Raw genomic sequence first — 17,207 nt, 5'->3', positions numbered from 1 at the left:
TGATGGTCTGTCGTTTGTCTTTTGTTATTTGAGCTGTTCTTGCCATAATATGGACTTGGTCTTTTACCAAATAGGGCTCTTCTGTATACCACTCCTACCTTGTCACAACAACTGATTGGCTTAAACGCCAACACCTGTTAATTGAAATGCATTCCAGGTGACTACCTCATGAAGCTGGTTGGGAGAATGCCAAGAGTGTGCAAAGCTGTCATCAAGGCAAAGGGTGGCTACTTTGAAGAATCTCACATCTCAAATATATTTTGATTTGTTTAACACTGTTTTGGTTACTACATGATTCCATATGTGCTATTTCATAGTTTTGATGTCTTCACTATTATTCTACAATGTAGAAAATAGTTTAAAAAAAATAAAGAAAAACCCTTAAATAAGTAGGTGTGTCCAAACTTTTGACTGGTAATATATACATATATACACTTCACTGCCTGCATTATATTGCTAGCAAGTATCCATCAGGACAACCAACTATAGATGTTTGTAATGTATAAAGTTTACTTAGGAGAGGGAGACAGACCATGTTCACACCATGGCCAGCGCCAGGCCACTCTGTGGCGGTGCCAGCAGGGCTGGTGACTGAGACAGGTGCAGCAGATGTCCAGACGGGCAGAGGGGAGCGCCAGCACTGACAGTTTCCTGGCACCCTCACTCCTCTCGGACACTTTGCTACACATGGGATTGAGACACGCTCAGCAGTGAGCTGCACACACCATAGGGTGAAAAGAGGAGAGAGGAGAAGAGTGACGAGTCTCATCTTATGCCAGTACAGGCTTGATATAACCTGGACTTTACTAGGTAGACCTGTGCTCATCTCATTTCTCCCAAAGGTAAACATGTATTTGACTAAATGATAGCAGAGTAATGTTTCATATAAAACATGGGAAAAGAAGGTATAGAAAGCCTCAAAGACATTTTACTTTTTAAAGATGTGAATCTAAAATAGGTATATCTCAGTTTTATTATAAAATCAATTGACAAACTATGATAACAAAACATGGAAAATACTTTATCATCTGACAGCGCGCTATAAAGTCGCTCTTAAAATACTGTATCAGAAGCACATAGAAAATTAGTATACAAAACATTAAGAACACCTACTCTTTCCATGACATAGACTGACCAGGTGAATGAAGGTGAACGCTAGGATCCCTTATTGATGTTACTTTTAAATCCACTTCAAATCTGTGTAGATGAAGGGGAGGGGACAGGTTAAAGAAGAAGTTTTAAGCCTGGAGATAATTGAGACATGGATCGTATTTGTGTACCGTTCAGATTGTGAATGGGCAAGACAAAAACATTTAAGTGCCTTTGAACGGTGTATGGTAGTGTCAGGTGCACTGGTTTGTGTCAAGAACTGCAACGCTGCTGGGTTTTTCACGCTTAACAGTTTCCCGTGTGTATCAAGAATGGTCCACCACCCAAATGAAATCCAGCCATCTTGACACAACTGTGGGAAGCATTGGAGTCAACATGGGCCAGCATCCCTGTGAAATGCTTTCAACACCTTATAGAGTCCATGCCCCGACGAATTTAGACTGTCTCGGTAAAAAAGGGGGGTGGTCCAAGGTGTTCCTAATGTTTGATATATTCAGTCTATACAGGTGTACATGCATAGTAATAATTACAAAATTACAGAACAAAAACAGACGGCTGTTGAACAGGGAGATGGAATTTCCTCAGCATTTTCTTACAGGTGAATGCTGTGCTGCCTACTGTATGTAAACCATGTACGTGTCTATGCAGTGGACTCAGAGTTTTGTTGGGCTGTAGTGTTTATGAGGTCTCTGGGAAGACTCTCTCTGGCCTCCTGCATCCGTCTCCTGGCCCTCTGGAATGCCTCTGCCAATTAGAGCACAAATCGATTGTTTACCAGACTACTTATTTTCTTTCACTCAGCATATTGTGTACCAGCATCTTGACATTTTGTTATTCTTTCTCAATGATTTGTATTTGGACATTACATTCCTTACCCAGGACATTATAGACAGAACCTTGCTGACTGAAGCCTCCCAGCTGGTCTAGAACACTCTGCCTCCTCTTCTTCAGGGTGCTGGCATCAACAAATGCCCTTCACAAAAGACAAGCAGAGTGATGTCAAACAAACAACAGAAAATATGGCCCAAATGGAAAGAATCCAGATCTCTAGAAGTCTGAACCTTTTTCATTCTGCTGCTTTACCCCATACCAAAAGAACATAATACTGTAGACCCCTCATAAATAATCTGTAAATATTCAATGTGGTATTTTCATCTGTGCAACCAACAGAAAGTCTTGACTTAAACCAGACTCACCTGGCGTGCTGGATACAATGGAGGTTGAAGGTGACGCTGCCTGTGGTCTGTGTGCGGAAGCCAAAGCGACTCAGCCGCTCTCCCTACACAGACAGTGTTAGCTAGACTTGTATTTAAATACTTCTCTTCGAAGTCGGTGTTTTCAGGACTTTATTCAGAGAATTGCAGTATTTTCATTGTACCTTAAAGGTTCCTGGGACTCTGACGTAACTGTAGTCCTCCAGCTCAGGGGATCCACCAATGAAGAAGCGTCTCAGTTCTGACACTGTTCCCGTCTGGAGCGGTCTCCACGTATGACATGTTATTGTATGCTTGCCTATGGGATACAGACACACACAGCCAGAGTAGATCATCATTTAAGCTACTTTCAGAAAACAATTCCGACTGTCATTGAACAGCACCATGCTCTATACACATCTTACCAGGAGTGGAAGGAATGACCAGGTAGCCATAGCCTTCATTTCTGTAGCGCTGCCAGAAGTCCAGGGAGAGGACTTTGAAGTACAGAACTGGCCATTGGGGGAGGGATTCTATGACAAAATAATTAGCAGGAAAATGAAAGAAATGCCATATGAAGAAATGTTGTGATAAAATGCATGGAGCCCTGAAAACGCCTGGCACAAATACAATAATTATGTTTAGGAATACAATATAAACAAAATATTTATTTTGATACAAATACAATATAATAGTGCATTTGTAAAGTATTCAGACCCCTTCACCTTTTCCACATTTTGTTACGGTACAGCCTTATTCTAAAATGGATAAAATCGTTTCCCCCCCTCATCAATCTACACATAATACCCCATAATGAAAAAGTAAAAACAGGGCTTTAGAAATGTTTCTAAATAAATAAAATAAAAAATAAATATCACATTTACATAACTATTCAGACCCTTTACTCAGTACTTTGTTTAAACACCTTTGGCAGCAATTACAGCCAAGTCTTTTTGGGTATGACGCCACAAGCTTGGCACACCTGTATTTGGAGAGTTTCTCCCATTCTTCTCTGCAGAACCTCTCAAGCTCTGTCAGGTTGGATGGAGAGCGTTGCTGCACAGCTAATTTCAGGTCTCTCCAGAGATGTTCAATCAGGTTCAAGTCTGGGCTTTGGCTGGGCCACTCAAGGACATTCAGAGACTTGTCCCAAAGCCACTCCTGCGTTGTCTTGGCTGTGTGCTTAGGGTCGTTGTCCTGTTGGAAGGTTAACCTTTGCCCAGTCTGAGGTCCTGAGCACTCTGGAGCAGGTTTGCATCAAGGATCTCTCTGTACTTTTCTCCGTTCATCTTTCCCTCAAGCCTGATTAGTCTCCCAGTCCCTGCCGCTGAAAAACAGCCCCACAGCATGATGCTGCCACCACCATGCTTGGCCAGGTGATGAGCGATGCCTGGTGTTCTCCAGGCGTGACGCTTGGCATTCAGGCCAAAGAGTTGAATCTTGGTTTCATCAGACCAGAGGATCTTGTTTCTCATGCTCTTAGAGTCCTTTAGGTGCAAACTCCAAGCGGGCTGTCATGTGCCTTTTATTGAAGAGTGGCTTCCATCTGGCCATACCATAAAGGCCCGATTGGGGGAGTGCTGCAGAGATGGTTGTCTTTCTGGAAGTTTCTCCCATCTCTACAGAGGAACTCTGGAGCTCTGTCAGAGTGACCATAGGGTTCTTGGTCACCTCCCTGACCAAGGCTCTTCGTCCCCGATTGCTCAGTTTGGCCAGGCGGCCGGCTCTAGGAAGAGTTTTGGGGGTTACAAACTTTTTCCATTTAACAATGATGGATGCCACTGTGTTTTGCGGGACCTTCAATGCTGCAGAAATGTTTTGTTACCCTTCCCCAGATCTGTGCCTCGACACAATCCTGTCTCTGAGCTCTACGGACAATTCCTTCCACCTTATGGCTTGGTTTTTGCTCTGACATGCACTGTCAACTGTGGGACCTTATATAGACAGGTGTGTGTCTTTCCAAATCATGTCCAATCAATTGAATTTACCACAGGTGGACTCCAATCAAGTTGTAGAAGCATCTCAAGGACGATCAATGGAAACAGGATGCAACTGAGCTCAATTTCGAGTCTCATAGCAAAGGATATGCATAGGATCGGTTTTCACTTTGTCATTATGGGGTATTGTGTGTAGATCGATTAGGGGAAAAAATATTTAATCCATTTTAGATTAAGGCTGAAAAGTAACAAAATGTGGAAAGAGTGAATTACAATGCAAATTCACCCTCTGTCTCATCCTCTCTCCTGAAGAATGCCTCAAAGCTGAATGGGTAGCTGAAGAAAGCCACGTCGTCCTGCAAGCATAATAAAAGCATGTTCAGATATTTGCCTATGTCTCTAATAAGAACATAGATTAATGTGAAGACCTGAAGTATGTCCCCACCTTTCCTATGGTCTTTGTGCGACATGTCTGAGTCACGCCAGAGAGAGAGTGGAATGGCAGAGTGGACCAATCTAGGCAGAACAGGGAAGGTAGGGTTAGTTGAAAACAACTTATTAAAAACAACCAGCTATATTCTCTAAAGAGACAGGAATTTAGTTGTATATAGAGCTTACAAAGTTAAATGATGTAAAAGACATACAGTATATTGACAATATGTGTAAGAAGTGGGATATTTTTCTCTATAAAGTTGACCGTTTATTTTGACTCACTGTGGGGCAGCTCCAGGAAAAAGTGGACGTATAAGTTGTCATATTCAAAGCCTTTGGCTGAGTCTGGAGAGCAGAGAAATTGTCACTACAGGAGACCTAAGGAAGTGCCTATTTTAAAATACAGTATATTGAAAAGTCATATTATAACTGTCTCTCCCATTACTGACCTATTTCTCCATTCACCAACAGACGCAGAATTCCAGGGGGTGGCTGAAGGACACAAACACAGACTTAATCCATCACATAATTTCATACATTGACTTGGCGTTTCACCAAAACACCTGAAATGTATGGGTTTCTGAGCATTAGTGCGTATTTGAATGACCAAATACTGAGCTAATACCGCAGGTGACCTTTGCTGATTAAACAACTTATGTTAAGGATCTGTCACTGACTACATACATACCATTTCAAAGTCCTGGCCAACCAAGCTGTTGAGGTAGTCTTTATGACGTACATAAAGCTGAAAGGAGAAAAAGAGAGGAGGTCATCGTCATAGAAAAGACTCTAACCTGCCTGAAAGGCTATAATAATATTTCATCAGTGTACTGTATGTACATGCATAAGGACAAATCTGATATTAGGCCACTGGGATACAAAAACATCTTCCAAGTTTTGATTTTGGGATGAACTATAATACAAGTATTATTACAGTGCACCAACAGTGAATAACACTACACACTCAGTCACTCACATCTTTATACATGCGCTGTTCCCGTTCCTTCTCCTCTGGTCTGATGCCTTCTGACACGTTCTCCAGGGTTAGACGCCACACCTCCCTCTTCTCCCCCTCCGTCTCAACTCTGGGCACAAACACACAGCATCATAACACAGTCCATGGCTTGTACTGTATGTATTCTGCTACCAAGTCAGTGACCCTTACTTGAGCTAGGGGTAAAACATTTTGACTTCAGCGGGTGCGGGTCACTTGCCTGTAGGGCTCCTTGCCTTTGTTGAAGTCTGGTTTGATGGTAACCACTCCATTTCCATCTGCTCTTATCATGCACAACAAGCATTCCTTCTCCTTTTGGCCAAGTCTGAGAAATACAATAATAAAATGCCACTTCAATGCCTGAATTGGAATCTACTTCAAAGTTATTACATACAAAGCAGTGTAATAAGTGTATAGGCTACATAGTGGTTTTTCCCCTTGTTCTACTCACTTCCCCGGTGGTCCCAGGTCCCCCATGATGTGCATGGTCTGTACAGGTGTGTTGACCATGTGGCTGGTCTTCACAAAGTCCTCCGAGGGCTCCCAGGTAATCAGCCTGGACTTGGGGATGGTGCTGTCACTGCAGACCAACAGAATACCACAAACACATTTTGCATACAAGGGTATGGTGTAATGTGAACATACCGGTACACTGTTTGTCTTCAAAACAGCACGACGCATCAATGCTGCTTCAATTACATTCACTTTAATAATAATTCACTTTGGTGAGTAACAGGGACCTACACTGGGCGTCTGTCCTGTCGTCTGTGTCTGACATTGGCCATCCTTTCTGCCAGGAAAGTAGGGTTGGACTTGACCTGCGTCACCATACTCTGGGAATGCTGTAGTGAGTATATCAATAACAGCTTTAAAACAATTACATTTCTTTGGGACAGAAATTAGGTAAATGCTACTACAATACTGGACAACCCACTCCTCTTGAGGAATTACATCTGTCCAGGATGGATTGTTTTGAAAAACATTAATGAAATGGAGAATCAGTAGAAACTCACCCCTTCCCAATTGGTGAAGCGGTCAAAATCGGTGTAGGTAAAAATCCTGCGGTTCCGTCTGCCCCTGGTCCGCTCCTGAGCCATGATCTCTGTGTGATATTGTCTCTCCAGTGGAGTCTGGCATACTGACTCACTCTGGAACAAATCCACTTCATACTGCACACACACACACGCACCTTACCATGCAACATCAAACTATCCTAAACAGTCAAGTCTTATTTGTTATAAGGACACTGGTAGAGGACCTACCTGACTGAACAGCTTCTCCTGCCAGCCTACCACTAACTCCTCATCATCATCTCCAGCTGAAAACAAAACCAAGATGTTGTGGTCCATATCTAGCCACCACGAAAATAACATCTACTCAACTAAGAAGCATCTAACATCATCTTTATTTTTCACATCATCTTTCTGTTTCAAAACAGTGTTAATACCTGATTGAGACTGTGAGTTGAGGGTGTCCAGCTCAATGCCTCCCCTCTCCTGTTGAGTCCAAACCTGCTGCTGAAGGTGTTGAGAGAGGGCTGCTGTGGAGGTGACTCTCTGAATACGGATCCTGTAACCACCATTGTAAATATAAACAAAGTAAACAGGATTCCAGCTAGCTAAATGCCATGTTTTCATGGCAAACTCAGGGATCAGGTCAAGCAATATACTGGGTGTTTATCATCATCTGCTTTGAGAGCTAACGTTAGCTAACGACAGTGTCTTGCTTGTATGGCAATGCAAGGACTAAAAGCCACACAAACGCCAACTTACTTCATTTTAAGGTTTTTGACAGCATCCCGGGAACGATAGACAGCTTCTCCCGTGTCAGTGCTCCAGCCGTCTGCCATGTTGTTACGTTGGGAACTAATGTATTGATGCTTGCTAGCTAGGTTAGCTAGCTATGCTGCAGTTGGTGGCTTAATAAATATTATTCTTAGCTAAATAGGAAGCTAACGTTAGCTTAACTAGCAACATACACACGCGCGCTATGTATCTAGAATAAAGATGGTTTGCAGCAGGAACTTTACTAGCTAGCCAATTTTGTAGCTAGTACTTTTCACAAGCGTCTGCTCGTTGCATGGTAACAACTATCTGCCAGCCTGGTTGGGTTTCTGGCGAGCAATACAACTATTTATTGGTTCACTACCGCCACCTACCGTGGGATACAGTTCAGAGCAGCAGAATAAATCCCCCCACTGATAACAGGTAAGATAATATCAGTAAAATAATATTCCCTTGATGTAAAAAGTTTAACAACCCCTAATGTAATTAATTGAGACAAAAATATGTCTGACACAAATAATTTGAATTTAAAAAGCTTTATTGGAAATTCACGTTTCAAACAGCACAATTCAAGTACAGATGAGTGTAGCTACATCAGATACATGCTAATTTAGTTTAAATGTGATGCAGTCCTCCAGTCCCAGTTCATTTCTACTCTTTTGACATGCTTCAGACCAGATGCATGCTCCACTTCAGTGTACAATGGTCCTGAATTTGCATATCAATGTGTTTGAAGCTTTTACGTTCTGCATCTCTCTGCTGTCTTTCATCTGAAGCCATATCCTCCAGGGTCTAAACAGGTGTAGATTTCCATCTCTGTGTGGGAGACCAGATATTTCAAGGAGACCAGTAAAGGGCCTCTTCTCTTCCCTTTGTCCAAATGAGACCTAAGACCCCAATACCAGTGACACTGCCCTAAGCTTGGTGCTGTTCTTTGGATGAGACTGTGGAGACAGAGGTCTTATCTCTCTCTGTGGTTACTAAAGATGTCATGGCACTTATGACATGAGTAGAGGTGTTGACCCTGCTTCTCCTGGCTATATTTCCAGGCCTAAGCATGTAAATCCAACTCATTATCATAGGCTGTATGGGGATCAATATCATATTTTTTTTTTTAAATAATGCTGCATGTCTCAAAATATAAGAATGAAACCAATATATGTATTTTGCTAATCATAGTTCCTGTCTCTGAAAATAAGTTTGTGTGTGCTGTAGGAATAACCAATACTCAAAATATGTGTGTGTGTGTGTGTGTGGGGTAGAAGTAATAGTTGGCCATTATTTCTTTGAACATCTCAGTTTGGACAGCAGCCACTGAAGAAACATGTCAATCAAAAACCACAGGAGAATAAATAGTATTATAAACTGGGTGGTTCGATCCCTGAAAGCTGATTGGCTGAAAGACGTGGTATATTTAAGCAAAAAGACACGAGGGGGTGTGGTATATGGCCAATATACCACAGCGAAGGGCTGTTCTTACGCACAACACAACACGGAGTGCCTGGATACAGCCCTTAACCGTGGTATATTGGCCATATACCACAAACCCCCAAGGTTTCTTATTGCTATTATGAACTGGTTTACAACGTAATTAGAGCAGTAAAATTAAATACTTTGTCATGCCTGTGGTATACGGTCTGATATACCACGGCTGTCAGCTAATCAGCATTCAGGGCTCGAACCACCCAGTTTATAACAGGCCGTATACTACGCACATGACAAAACATGTATTTTTACTGCTCTTATTACGTTGGTAACCAGTTAATAATAGCAATAAGGCACCTCGGGGGTTTGTGGTTTATGGCCAATATACCACGGCTAAGGGCTGTATCCAGGCACTCCGTGTTGCGTCGTGGTTAAGAACAGCCCTTAGCCGTGATATATTGGCCATATATCACACCTTCTCGTGCCTTATTGCTTAAGTTTGCACTTACACATCAGATAGCTGCTCTTTCTCTGCTACCTCATTCTATTTCTCTAATTCTCTAGTCTAGTATTCCCTGGTGATGTCCCACTTCTCCCTCCTCTATTTCCTCACCTCTTCTTCAGACTCTTCTTTTCCTCTTTCTTGTCCTCCTCCTTACTTTCTCCAACATTTCCCATCTGTTGCGTCTTACTGGCCTTCTCTTGCTTCAATTCTTTTTTGGCCTTGCCCTTCTTTTTCTTATTGACCTTCCCTTCCTGAATATTTTGGACAAGCAGATAAATTAATGTAAGCTTATGGGTTTTCTCTTCTCTTGAGCTGCTATACCTAGAGCTATACTATACTAGAGAAGGACTTATGCTATACTATAGAAGGACTTATGGCCAATATTCCCTTCTTGTATTTCCTCTCACCTGTGGGGCCACTCCAGCCATTTCCTCGAGCAGCTTCCTGCCGGTCTCGCTCAGGTTGGTGATGGGTGCCAGGCGAGGGCTGTGGTGGTATGGGAAATTCTCTGTTCGGGGCGGAATGATAACGACAGGGTTGAGAGGAGTCCGAGGCCTTGGAACATTTACTGGGTAGGGAGAGCCTACAGCAGAGGGCAGGGCCCGTAGGGCTTCAGCCAGGGTCCGGTGTGTTGAGGTCACAAGAGGAGAGAGGCCATTGTTGACAGATACAGGACCTGAGACCTTCCCTGGGCTCTGTAGGACCAGAAAGTAAAGTAACATATCAGGAAAGTGCTACGTTCAACACAATCTGTAGAAATACTTTATAACTACTCTATACACATTGCAGATACATGACTACACTCAATAAGTAATTGTCTGCATCATTTCCAATCCCCCATGTATATATATAAAACATATTTAATATACAGAACTTACCAGGAAGTCTGACTCATCGAAGGAGTGGAGAGACAGATCATCATCCTCGTCCATATCCCTCACATCAAGCTTTGTCACCTTTCCATTCTCAATTTTCAGCTTTGGTGTCCTCCTTTCATGATCCTCATCATCACACTGTGTATCAGAGTCAACTAGTCAGAGACCATCCTCCTCCCAGTGATGTCACTCAACAAAGACATGTACCGGAGGGTACAACTCTTTTACCTCAGATTCACAGTCAGTGAAGGAGTAGATGGAAAAGTCATCAGAACTGGAGGATGAGATCACGTCATCATATTTTCTCTCTATCAGCCGAGTCACCCTTCCAGACTGAGGAGACAGAGAAAGGCATGTACTCATGGCAGCCATAGAATACACTGGCATTGACCCTCAAGGAAATGTAGAATATGTAGGCAATCCAACATGGTTGTACAAGTAGTGAGTAATATATGGGTAACTGAAAATGCAATAAATGCAACTCCCATAACATTAGGGGTGGGGCTAAAGATCTTCCATAGTACAGGATTCTTTAGCATCTCGAATGGATAATTGTCAATTCAACCAAGCCAACCAAAATGGCCATATGAATCAACAGATTGATCTAACTGTTGTGTCTCTATGGGAACAGCAGAGATGACCTGGCTGAGAGGCTCTGGATTGATGCTCCATCCATCCCCAGATGTCTGGTCCTGCCCATAGCTCACAATGATTGGCTGTTAACAGTAAAGAATGAATTCAACACTGCTTTGCTCATTTTGGCCTTGAATTGTGTATCAATAAATAATATAAGGACTGTTATGTGGTTGAATTTGAATGTGACTTACAGGCCTTTTGTGGATCTGAGTGGTCTGCACTGAAGTAGACTGTCAAGACAGCATTCAATGAGGTTAGATAGGGATATCTGCATTTGCTTTAATTCTGAGAACTGCAGTTTGTACATGCAGAATGCATAACTAATGTGTATGTGTTTTTGTTTCAGGTCAGATATGACTTACAGGCTGTGGCCTTCTGTGCACCTTGCCGGTTGGCCACAACACGGAATCAGGGGTGTTCACCCTCACTGGTTTCAACTGTCAACACAACACTCAATTTAAAATGTGATAATATAACAAAAACAGGACAAAACAAAGGAATATTTGATATTTACCACATAAGGGCGGCGTCTTAAAGCTCTTTTGATTCTCTCATCATTACGATCCATCTTTCTTTCTGAGGGAAACATTTCCATCAATTAACTGACACAAAACACATCCTGACACACACACACACACACACAAAGATGGCATCGCAAATGGCACCCTATTCCCTATATATGTATGTATATATATATATATATATATATGTTGGGAAGGAGGTGCCCCAAAAGGCCAAAGATTACCTGCAACAACCTGAGTGAAGAAAATTATTGTACAGATTAAATCAAATCTGAACACCATTTATGTAGTAAATTAATGCATGGTTACGTCATTTTGGGTCACAGCTTTATGACTGCGCTTAATACGTCACAAGAAAAACGCTTGTTTGGAGCCGGACTGGTGGAATCATCTTTTAACTGGTTCTTTCTCAATAACGAAAGTGATGTACTTATTATATCTTACTAACTGAGTAATGGTTGTATCGATGGTTGGTTGGACGTTTTACATAGATAGGCCAACATGATATCAATAGGAAGAAACCATTCCTTGCCAAATATTTTGTTGTATTATTGTTTTACTTTGAGTAACATTAAGGGACCACAATGGAAGCCGTTTACTTTATTGTGTTGTCCCTGGCCTGACACGTTTTATTTAATTAAACGGGTTTTATTATTTTATTAAACTGTCCAATCAAATATATCTAACTTTCTATCTAACTCACATGAGCTGTTGAGGACTCCTTGGTCATCACATTTCAGGCACAAGCCAGCAGGTGGAAGGAAGTGTCTTTAAATGCAGCACTGCCTTTAAAACCTGTTGAGGACATGGCAGATTTACGCCCCCTTTGGAGAAATTGGGTACCCCTAGAAAACTGAAGAAAAAAAATGTAAAAAATTGCTAATATATGCATATAATAATTATTATTGGATAGAAAACACTCTAAAGCTTCTAAAACCGTTGGAATTATGTCTGTAAGTATAGCAGAACTCACAGGGCATGCATTCTTCCAAACTAGTTTTGTGGTCATGAAAGTTGGAGCAACTTTGACGTCATCGCCCCCACCCTTCCCAACCACTTGTGGATCTGGGTCTGATGTCCTCATTCTGTAGAGCGTTTAATCGTTCAAATCGCGCGAGAATTGACCCTATGGGAGTGATTTGAGTAAGTGCCGCGAGAAAAAACCTGTGCGTTAGGGCGCGAATTGGTCACAGCCATTCCTTTGTTCCAGCACTCCTGGGAAGAGCAAACGATGCCCGGTTGAATTGAAATTTGTTTTGTGTGTTAAAAACATCATAAAGCTTGCTTCTGCACTTAGTTTGACCTGTTTAGTCGACATATAATATGTAATTTTGAAGTTTTGATGCGCAACTTTTCCGGACCAGAGGACATTTTGGGTGCATTTCAGCTGATGTTATTAGCAGTAGCTAATACAAAGACGCAAGACTTGAAACCAAACGATGTATTGGGTAAGTATGAACCCTTCCAGAACATTCTGAACGAAGACCATCGAAGGTAAGGGAATATTTATGCTTAAATCTGTGTTTCTGTTGACTCCAACATTACGGAGAAATGTAGCTTATATCTGAGCGCCGTCTCAGCATATTGAATAGTGTGCGATTTCTGTAACGTTAAAAAGAAATGTAACAAAGCGGTTGCATAAAGAAGCAGTGTATCTTTCTAACTATATGTAGAACATGTATATTTAGCCAAAGTTTATGATGTCTATTTACGTTATCTTGCCGTGCTACCTAGATTTCCTGCGGACATGTTTGAGTAATTTCTGAACATGAGCTCATTGTAAATGGACATTTATGGATATATATGGCATATTATTGAGGGGGTGGCGTTTGTTTTGGTTTAGCAAGCTAGCTACTCCAGTCTTGGCTAAAGTGTTGTGCAATATTGGAGGAAAGGTGTCGTTACTGACATTTTGTAATGTGCTTGATTATCCTCTAGTAGTTTGACAAGTTTGTACTGAGCATCAAGATGATCACCCGAATAGTTTAGAAAGATGTGGTTCAGAGGTTCAAGAGTTTTACTCCTGAGTTCAGGCTAACAAGTGACATTGTTGCTGTCATTATAGTATCATCAGTTTTGTTTACTGTCACTACATATTTCGGTTTATCAGAGGATGTCTAAAGTCTTGGAACTACAGTTTTTGCCAATGGGCATGGTACCTTAGCAAGGAGGGGTTGAGTGACTCAAGAATCATGCTCGGTAGCTAGCTACTTTGAATGGGACTGTTGTAACGTTATCTAGCTTTCTACAACGTGTAGCTAACGTTAATGACGTAACAGATGGTGCCAGTAGGCTACAGCAGCAAGCTAGAGCACAACACATCAATCAATGCCTCTGATGTCTGTCAACCCGATAATTTCCGTTTAATCCTCTCCTCTTCCTTTGCGTTACACAAGCTCATCACATACTCCTTCCACCACCAGACAGAGATCCAGATACTCCTCAGCATTGGGGTTCTGGTGTTCCTCTGTGGTGGGATTGAGAAGAGTGTGGGCACTGTTTGGTTCCTCCTCATGTTTCAGCTGCTCTCTATCAACACAGGGGTGTTGTACACAACCGCGGGGCTAGTACTGTTTGGTGCATCTGCCCAGAATCAAGTGGAGGGGTTTGTTCCTGTATCCCCCTCCAATATGGGTATATGGCCACAGTGTACTCACTTATGGTTAAGGGCTTTCTCATAATCACCCATGTTAGCCCTGGCCTGGCTGTTTCTGGTCATAGTAACACTTTTGGTCCCACACTCTCTTCCTCTGCAACCCCATCATAGCAGGGGGGATCTCTATCCTTACTCCAACCTTATTGTTGTTGAAAATAACACATACACTGCAGTATGTCACAGCTTTAAGTGAGCTTACTAGTGTAGTTAAGTGGTAACATGTTTATGTGCGGCGCTGTGATCTAAGGCACTGCATCTCAGTCTACAGTCCCTGGTTCGAATTCAGAATGTATCACATCTGGCCGTTATTGGGAATCCCATAGGGCCGTGCACAATTGGCCCAGCTCTGTCCGGGTTTGGCCAGGGTAGGCCGTCATTGTAAATAAGAATTTGTTCTTAACTGACTTGCCTAGTTAAATAAAGGTTAAATAAAAATAAATAATATTGTAACGGCCGTCGTCGGTGGAAGAAGGTGAGGACCAAGGTGCAGCGTGGTAAGTGTTCATGATTTTTAATATAATCAAAACTGAACACTAAACAAAATAACAACTAGGAAGAACGAACAAACGAAACAGTCTTGTCTAGTGATGACACACAAAACAGAAAATAAACACCAACGAAACACAGGTGGAAAAAGGCTACCTAAGTATGATTCTCAATCAGAGACAACTAACGACACCTGCCTCTGATTGAGAACTATACCAGTCCAAACTCAAAAACCAACGTAGAAAAACAAACATAGTCTACCCACCCTAACTCACGCCCCGACCATACTAAAACGAAGACAAAAACAAAGGAACTAAGGTCAGAACGTGACAAATATGCTTGAAATGTGTGTTGAGTCCTCATGCTGAACATAACGGGATGTTTGGTTAGGAAAATCTACCATCACTGTGTCACACATTCTCCTTATCTTGCTCGGGTGAAACATACGGAAGGGGCTGGCACCCACCTCTAGACATGTCTGATGCTAGAGCATCAGTCCTGGATAAGAAGATGCCTTTCAGGCTGCTGAGGGACAACTCTGGTTTTAGAAGTGTTTTTTTCCCCATCCGGTCAGATAAATAGTCCAAACAGCCAACCCAACCGCGTCCTCATGGCCCTCATGGGGGTATGTCTCCCTGTCCCAATGAAAGTGTTGCCCCTGAACATTGATGTCCTGTATGACCCTACATCAATAGAGAAGGAAGACGGTCCACCCACCCTGAGTACTGAGAAAGCACTAGACGCATCATTTATCCTCCAAGACGAGAGGTCGTTAAATTAACATGATTGCTGGGTGCAAGCCAGAGTACATGATGTACTACAGTATAATGAGCAGTTTCAATAAATGATCCTCAGCTGTAATTGAATACTGTACAATAGGCACCTAGTGGTCCCCCATGATTAGATAGAGAATCACTGTTTAGTTAGATAAGCTCTCTGTAAACTCTCCACATTCTCATTGGTTCCAGAATCATTCCTACCCAGTCCAAGCCTACGCTCCAGTTTCCTCCAACCTACAGGCTACCGAGACCACACCAAAGACATTTGAAGGCTTGGCCCAGTCCTACTATACACAGGGGAGCCCTGTTGAGTTCTCAGGTTATGTTCACAACCATGGATATTCCCTCAAGAATAGCTTTGGGTCACGAACACAGCTGCAGCCACAGTCAAGGCCATGGACATAGTCACGGACACAGTCATTGGCAGACATCTGCCTCTCAAACCAGCAGTCACTGGGCTCCAGTGGCTCAACATCTACATTCTCAACATTCTCTCGTCTGTCTGTCAGTGACCCCCAGAGTTTCACAGCAAACATGCCCGAGTCTGTGATGGCTCACCCAGGGGCACCGGTGTCTTCATTGACAGATTGATAACATAGAAAACTAATTGAATGACGGCTCTCTCACATTTGTTATACGTTGAAATGTAATATACTTGGATATGGGGTTTGAGGTAGTGCTTAAAAGGTACACGGTTTCTTCACTGATGATTTTGGTTTGAAGAGTCAATCAAACTCTGAATGTTCAGGGTCAAATCAATGCAAGAAGGTTTTGATTGTCAGTTGAATGAAAGACCACTCCTTTTGGCTTGTACTTTGTGTTCTACACATACGGTAGACAAATCTCTTGGCACTCTTGATCTATACAACCTTTATAAATCAGGCAATTTATATTACACTGATGTATTCCTTTTCTTTCCGTAACTACTTACAGCAATGAAATGAAATAGCATCCACTCACCAGTAAATTAGATCCATTACATGCAGTTTGTTGGGCAATGCATCATTCAACATTATTATATATTCTGGAGCAGGGAGCAGTGGTTGAGATTATCAAGAGTGTGGGCTACAAGGGCAGATTATGATGTCATCTTTAGAAACTACATGCATACCATTTCAGTCCTGGCCAACCAAGCTGTTGAGGTAGTCTTTATGACGTACATAACGCTAAAAGGAGGAAAAGAGAGGAGAGGTCATTGTCATAGGACATACTCTAACCTGCCTGAAAGACTAATATTTCATCAGTGCACTGTATGCACATGCATAAGGACAAATCAGACATGAGGCCACTTTGGGTTACAAAAACATCTTCAAGTTTTGATTTTGGGATGAACTATAATACAAGTATTGTTACAGTGCACCAACAGTGAATAACACTACACACTCAGTCACTCACGTCTATATATGCACTGTTGCTGTTCCGTCTCCTCTGGTCTGACGCCACACCTTCCTCTTCTCCCTCTCAGTCTCAACCTTGGGTGCAAACAAACAGCATCATAACACAGTAAATGGCTGGGAATGTATGAATTCTGCTACCAAGTAAGTGACCCTTACTTGAGCTAGGGGTAAAATATTTTGACTTCAGCGGGTGCGGGTCACTGGCCTGTAGTGCTCCTTGCTTTGAGAGCTAACGTTAGCTAACAGTGTCTTGCTTGTATGGCAATGCAATGACTAAAAGCCACACCACGGCCAACTGCAACTTACTTAATTGTAAGGTTTTTGACAGCATCCCGGGAACGATAGGCAGCCTCTCCGGTGTCGGTGCTCCAGCCGTCTGCCATGTTGTAACATTAGGAACTTTATTGATGGCTAGCTAACTAGCTAGGTTAGCAACATACACATGTACATAGCAGCAGACAATTTTGCCAATTTTGT

The 17,207-nt window shown here is 42.3% G+C and overlaps 2 protein-coding genes across 3 annotated transcripts in view; both read right to left on the bottom strand.

Annotated features, from left to right (window-relative positions):
- Window positions 1–890: 890 nt before the first annotated feature.
- mks1 (MKS transition zone complex subunit 1) lies at window positions 891–17,189 on the bottom strand. Of its 2 annotated transcripts, none has more exons than XM_021623741.2 (18): window positions 17,037–17,189; window positions 7,114–7,235; window positions 6,929–6,984; window positions 6,680–6,835; window positions 6,411–6,508; window positions 6,118–6,246; window positions 5,887–5,991; window positions 5,649–5,757; window positions 5,361–5,417; window positions 5,122–5,164; window positions 4,955–5,017; window positions 4,686–4,756; window positions 4,527–4,596; window positions 2,729–2,836; window positions 2,489–2,622; window positions 2,307–2,389; window positions 1,986–2,083; window positions 891–1,854 (listed from the first exon to the last, which is right to left on the bottom strand). In XM_021623741.2, the coding sequence occupies exons 1-18, from the start codon at window positions 17,111–17,113 to the stop codon at window positions 1,751–1,753; spliced, it is 1,683 nt and encodes a 560-aa protein (XP_021479416.2). In that variant the 5' UTR covers window positions 17,114–17,189; the 3' UTR covers window positions 891–1,750. The 2 variants fall into 2 exon arrangements, with proteins under 2 accessions (XP_021479416.2, XP_021479417.2); XM_021623742.2 differs by lacking the exon at window positions 17,037–17,189 and adding an exon at window positions 7,439–7,811.
- The window catches only part of LOC110537593, a 57,718-nt gene continuing 49,838 nt past the window's right edge, over window positions 9,328–17,207 (bottom strand). Inside the window, exons 7-15 of the mRNA XM_036937547.1 lie at window positions 16,445–16,499; window positions 11,406–11,467; window positions 11,254–11,328; window positions 11,083–11,121; window positions 10,897–10,971; window positions 10,484–10,588; window positions 10,259–10,393; window positions 9,788–10,075; window positions 9,328–9,631 (exon numbers count right to left, since the gene is read on the bottom strand). Of these exons, the coding sequence (XP_036793442.1) occupies window positions 9,485–9,631; window positions 9,788–10,075; window positions 10,259–10,393; window positions 10,484–10,588; window positions 10,897–10,971; window positions 11,083–11,121; window positions 11,254–11,328; window positions 11,406–11,459 (918 nt within the window). The 5' untranslated portion in view covers window positions 11,460–11,467; window positions 16,445–16,499 and the 3' untranslated portion in view covers window positions 9,328–9,484. The remainder of the gene's footprint in view (window positions 9,632–9,787; window positions 10,076–10,258; window positions 10,394–10,483; window positions 10,589–10,896; window positions 10,972–11,082; window positions 11,122–11,253; window positions 11,329–11,405; window positions 11,468–16,444; window positions 16,500–17,207) is intronic.

The sequence above is a fragment of the Oncorhynchus mykiss genome, chromosome 12, assembly GCF_013265735.2.
Source record: "Oncorhynchus mykiss isolate Arlee chromosome 12, USDA_OmykA_1.1, whole genome shotgun sequence".
In the NCBI taxonomy this organism is placed as follows: domain Eukaryota; kingdom Metazoa; phylum Chordata; class Actinopteri; order Salmoniformes; family Salmonidae; genus Oncorhynchus; species Oncorhynchus mykiss.
This window is presented reverse-complemented; position numbering and strand designations above follow the sequence as displayed.

What these genes read in the sequence shown, in the direction of transcription:
- mks1 (XM_021623741.2), bottom strand. Translation starts at nt 17,113, where the DNA reads ATGGCAGACGGCTGGAGCACCGACACCGGAGAGGCTGCCTATCGTTCC. An exon ending in TTGGCCAGGACTTTGAAATG is followed by an intron (nt 5,165 to 5,360) that starts GTATGTATGTAG and finishes TGTGTCCTTCAG; the next exon opens with CCACCCCCTGGAATTCTGCG. An exon ending in TTCTGTCTATAATGTCCTGG is followed by an intron (nt 1,855 to 1,985) that starts GTAAGGAATGTA and finishes TCTAATTGGCAG; the next exon opens with AGGCATTCCAGAGGGCCAGG.